This window comes from Microtus ochrogaster, unplaced genomic scaffold, assembly GCF_000317375.1.
Source record: "Microtus ochrogaster isolate Prairie Vole_2 unplaced genomic scaffold, MicOch1.0 UNK1, whole genome shotgun sequence".
In the NCBI taxonomy this organism is placed as follows: domain Eukaryota; kingdom Metazoa; phylum Chordata; class Mammalia; order Rodentia; family Cricetidae; genus Microtus; species Microtus ochrogaster.
Window position 1 is genome coordinate 34,465,974 of NW_004949099.1, and position 5,420 is coordinate 34,471,393.

General features: G+C 48.1%; 1 protein-coding gene across 1 annotated transcript in view; it reads right to left on the minus strand.

The window, feature by feature from the left end:
• Positions 1–5,420, minus strand: part of B4galnt3 (beta-1,4-N-acetyl-galactosaminyltransferase 3) — a 107,680-nt gene that overhangs the window by 4,753 nt on the left and 97,507 nt on the right. The window contains exons 15-17 of the mRNA XM_005365137.2: positions 1,590–1,906; positions 738–891; positions 451–523 (exon numbers count right to left, since the gene is read on the minus strand). Coding sequence (XP_005365194.1) covers positions 451–523; positions 738–891; positions 1,590–1,906 — 544 coding nt within the window. The remainder of the gene's footprint in view (positions 1–450; positions 524–737; positions 892–1,589; positions 1,907–5,420) is intronic.

A 5,420-nucleotide genomic window follows, 5' to 3' on the forward strand; every position in this document is an offset into this window, starting at 1 on the left:
GAGACTGGGGAGGTGGTTCTGAGAGGTGAAGAGCACTGGCTGCTCTTTCCGGGGACCTGGGCTTGAGTCCCAGCACCCACAGGGCGGCTCACAAAATTAAAGTGAAAAGAAAGAAAGTTGAGCAAGATACGAAGAGCAAGCCAGTCGAGTCGGCCCCTTTCTTCCATGATTCCTGCCTGAGTCCCTGCCCTGCCCTCCCTCAGTGATCCACTGGGACCCGGACGTGTGAACCAACTAAACCCTTTCCTCCTCAAGCTGCTCTTGGCCATGGTGTTTATCATAGCAACAGAAAGCAAAGGAGGACACTCAGGTTATCTTGTTACAGGAATGGACAGTGACAAGCACAATCCTGTGACCCAATCCCTTTCCTCCTAAGGAGCTGACTACCTTCCCAGTGTCTCTCTGTCTCTTGACTTGATCACCTTCCCAAGCGTCCTTGAGGCCCATTACCTTCACCAGATCTATGCCAGCCTGCAGTCCAGCAGAGCGCTCAAAGTTTCCGCTCAGCTTCTGGTACTGGTAGCTGCAGGAAGAGGAGGAGCCGAGTGTGAGGATTCAGCTGTAGGGTCCCTGAAGGAAGTTGGGAGGCATAAAACAGAGACAGTAGCTGCTCCTGGGTTGTGGACAGGGGTGTAAGGACTCAGGGAAGCTGGCTGCCACTTCTGGTTCTGCCCTGACCAGTAGTCCTGGGATGCTGGCAAGGGGGCAAGGCAGCTGCAGCCAGAGGTCTTCCTCACCTCCGCAGCCTGGATCTCTTCAGAGCCATCTCCACATCCATGTCCTCACTGCTATAGTCTGTGATAATGATGTTGAAATGTGGGTCGCCAGTGACTTGGGACAGGCCCTCCATATCTCTGATGAACTGCTGCACCCAGCGAGCCTGGTTCTTCACTATGCAGGTAGGTCACGCAGGGAGAAAACGGCAGAGTTAGGGAAAGGCAAACATCCCTCCACTCTGCCCCAAGTCAGGAGTCCCATCTACTTCAGCCAGGAGATAATGCAACTATAGGAATCGTTAGCATGAAACACAAGGACCTGAGGGCCAGCTCACGGGCCTTCTATAGCTCCCTGAACACCTCCCAGGCAAACTGGGAGACAGCCTTGGGTGGGCCTCACGGCAGCAACCCCACCCAGTTTTAACAGACCTGTTCTCTACCCATCTTACTCACACTTTTGTCTCTTGTTCTTCGTCCTTACACTGTCTCATGTTTTCCCTCCTCATCCTAAAGGCGACTCTAGGGCGGGAGGTGTGGCTCCGTGCCTTGCTTAGCAAGTGCCAGGACCTGGATTTGATCTCCAGCACCACAAAAAATAATCGAAATAAAACCCACTCCATATAATACCCTCACTCTTATTTCTTCAACAACAACAACAACAACCCAAATTGGTGCTCACACCCAACCTGGAGACCCAGCATGGCATAAAGCAGTGGCTTTGAGATCTCAGTTCTACACAACAGCTCAATCTGTTCTCCCTTGTGGATCCTAGTTCCTCAAAGGCTTCACTCACAAATCCTTGGGAGATCAAATCAAGAAAACAGGCCCAGTGCTCAGGGTGATCACCAAGACCCCCAATCTGGTAACACTTACCAGGCACGATAAAGTGGACCACAGCTCGATGGTTCCAGGAGAAACCTTGCGGCCAGCACAGCTTTGGCTCTGGATCCTGGACACTGAGTATATGTCTGCGCCGACGATGTGGGTTCCAGACCAAGCCCTGCAGGTTCCGGGTTTCTGTGTCCTCTCCGCCAATGCTGTCACCTCCCCGCCAGCCTCGAGTGGACACGTACTCGGAGAGGCGCACCAGGCGCTGGCCTTCCAGCAGTTCAAGCTCCAGGAGGTAGCGCCCTCCTCGCAGCCGGTCCTGGCGCTTCTCCACGTTCACGATGCGCTGCAGCTGGTATCTCCTGAGGTACAGAGGACCGCCAGAGTGAGCAGAGGGTGTGTGGTCAAAGCCTGAAGGCTCAGTTGTCAGATCCTAGTTTTGACTTTGCTCTGCCATTGCTTAGCTGTAGAGGCTCATACAAGATACACAGCTGCCCTAAGACTCCCTTCCTTCATCTTCAAATGAGGAGTGATTTTCAAGGCCTTTTATAGCTCTAAGACTCATTATAAGGGATCTTGTGACAGATTCCTTGGGAAATTGACCCACATTAAGAAAAAGAAACAAGGTGGGCAGTGGTGGCCCACGCCTTTAAACCCAGCACTCGGGAGGCAGAGGCTGGTGGATCTCTGTGAGTTCGAGGCCAGCCTGGTCTACAGAGAGATTTCTAGGACAGTCAGGGCTACATCGAGAAACCTTGTCTCAAAACAAAACAAAACAAAAAACCAACAACAAAAACAAACAAACAAATATATACGGGACCCAGGGACTTGAAAGATAGCTCAGTGGTAAAGAGTGTTTGCCGTTCTTTCAGAGAATCTGAGTTGTGTTTCCGGCACACATATTAGCTGGCTGAAAATCTCCAGCTGCAGGGGATCTGACAGGCTCCTCTAAACACTGAGGGCATCTACACTCACACATGCACAAGGCCCCCCTCCCAACAACCCCCATATACACACACTAAAAGGAAATCTTGGATCAGGAGAGATGACTCAGCGGTTAAGACTACTGGCTACTCTTCCAAAGGACCTGTGCTGGATTCCAGCACCCACACGACAACTCATAAGATCTGTAAAACCAGCCACAGGGGACCAAACACCCTCTTCTGAATTCTGCAGCCACTGTACACATGTGGTGCACAGACGTGTGTGCAGGCAAAAGAACCATAAACATAAAATAAAAATAAGGGTAACACGCCTTTTTAAATGAATCTTAAAAACAAAACAGAAAAAAAGGCAAGCAGTGGTGGCTCTCGGGAGGCAGAGGCAGGCGGATCTCTGCGAGTTCAAGGTCAACCTGGTCTACAAGAGCTAGTTCCAGGACAGGCTCCAAAGCTATAGAGAAACCTTGTCTCGAAAATAAACAAAATGAAACAGGATTCGTCTGTTTGTTGCCTCCAAGAACACACCTCTCCATTAAATAAAGACACTACCTTAGGGTGAAAGGAGGGCAAAGGTGTTCCAAACAAATGACTTTGAAAACAGGTGTTGCTATAATATCTACAAACATAAATTTCAAACTAAAAGAGTCAGAAGAGACAAAAAGCCACTTCATACTGATTAAAGGGAAAACCCACCAGGAGGCTGCTACAATTCTAAGCTCACTCACCCAACACCGGGTACCCGAAACAGCCCAGAGCTGTCCACCAGTGAGTGAGCCCGGAAATAAGCCAGGCACTTCCAGCCAACGGGCCGGCAACAAAGGCAGTGAAACGTACCTTGTCTAGGGAACAGTGTCAGCTGGAAGCGGGAACTACACGTGCAGAAGAATAAAACGAAGCCCACATGTCTCTCCACTCAAAAATCAACTCAAACATTTCTGTTTAGCACCAGAACTGGTGGCACCGCTAGAGAAAACACCCAGGTAATGAGTGCTCTGGGCAAAGGCTGTCTGAATGAGCCTCAAAGCACAGGCAACAGAAAGGCAAAATGAACAATTAAGGCTCTGTCAAACTAGAGCAAGCACCAGCTCTGCCTGTCTCCCCGCCCCCACCACCACCGCTGGAATTACAGGCACAGAATGCTGAGCTAGGCTGTTATGTGGGAATTTGAATTCAGGCCCTAAAGTTTTCATGGTAAATGTTCTTACCCACTGAGCTATCTCTCTCTCTCTCTGGAAACAGAGAGATACTTTTTAAAAGATAGTAAAATAAACACTGAGGCATGACCTATATTCCAGGTCCATGCAGGCTCAAGGCTTCATCTCAAAACAAAACAAAACAAAATAAAAAAACCACCAAAAGCCAGGTATATGTCTATAAGTCCAGACTTTGGGAGACAGCAACAAGAGTTCTGCTTGTGAGTCCAAGGCTAGCTTCATCCAATAGTAAGTTCCATACGAAAACAAAAAGTCAGGCATGCTAGCACATCTGTAGTCCTAGCACTTAGAAAGAGGGCACAGGAGGGCCACCAAAACCAACCAAAGAACAACAAAAACAAACCAAGACTGAGCTAGGCAACACAGTGAGATGCTATGTCAAACAATAACAACAAACCCTAACCCAAACAAGATCAAAAAGGGGGGGGGGGGGCAGGAGGTAGATGGCCTAGAAAGATGGCTTGGTGGTTCACAACCATAACTGACTCCAGTTCAAGAGGATCTAGCACCCTCTTCTGGCCTCTTAGGGCACCAGGGATATACACAATGTGCTCACAAATATGCAGACAAAATACTCATACATATAAGATAAAATAAATAAAATTTTAAAAAATGGTTAACAAGTATGTGAAAAAAATATTCAGTAGTTAATCATCAGGGTAAGATCAAAATGATACCATTTCATCCCAGCCTGATTGACAGCTGTCAAGATGACTAAAAAAAAAATGAACGATGCAGATAGACCACCGGTGACCCTCTCACACGCTGATGCAGATAGACCACCGGTGACCCTCTCACACGCTGGTGGGAGCGTAAGTTCGTGTAGCTTACTAAAGAAAAAAGCCACGGAGGCTCCTCAAAAAACTACAACTACAGCTCCCATCTGATCCAGCTACCCCACTACCCAAAGGAACTGAAATTGGTCTGTTAAAGGCTTCTGCCCTCATGTGTGCACAGCAGCTCTTGTTACAATCGTCAAAATGCTGGACCAAAGTGTTTACCATAACTGAATGAGTAAACAGCACTGATTTATATAAAAGATGGAATAGTATCTAGCTATAAACAGCAGAATCCTTCCACAGCAACATGGATGGAATGGTAGGACAAATAACTCAGGCACAGAAAGACAAATACCACATGTCCTCATTTATACGTAGAAGCAAAAAAGCTACCCATGGAAGCACAGAGTAGAACAGTGGTTACCCGAGTCTGGGGAGAATCGGGGACAGAATAGAGGTGAGACAGTCGTGGGTATAGATGCACTTGGACAGGTGGGCTAGCTCTGTTTTATAGCACACTAAAATAATCATGGTGGGAGAGAACCGTTTAAAAATAACTAGCTAGGAAAATATTTTCCTCTCCTCTCCTTTCCCTGTCCTCAAGCCTTGAGACACAGGTTTGGAACCCCAGCTCCTCTGGGGGCTGAGGCAAGAGGATCTCAAGTTCCAGGCTGAGCTACACCACGAATTCAAGGCCAGCCTTAGTAACTCATTAGGACCCTATTTCAAAAAGAAAGAAAAGAAAGGGCTGGGGACATAGCTTAGTAGACATGTGGGTATGGGTACAGGAACCCAAGCTAACGCAAGGGAGTGGAAATGCCCGGGAGTTATTAGACACTAGTGAACGCTGAACTCTGATGTGAAGGTGTAAACGTGTAAAGCCAGCACGTTTGCACACGCCAGCATACTGAGTTTAATAGCCTGCGACTTTTCTCTGAGAAT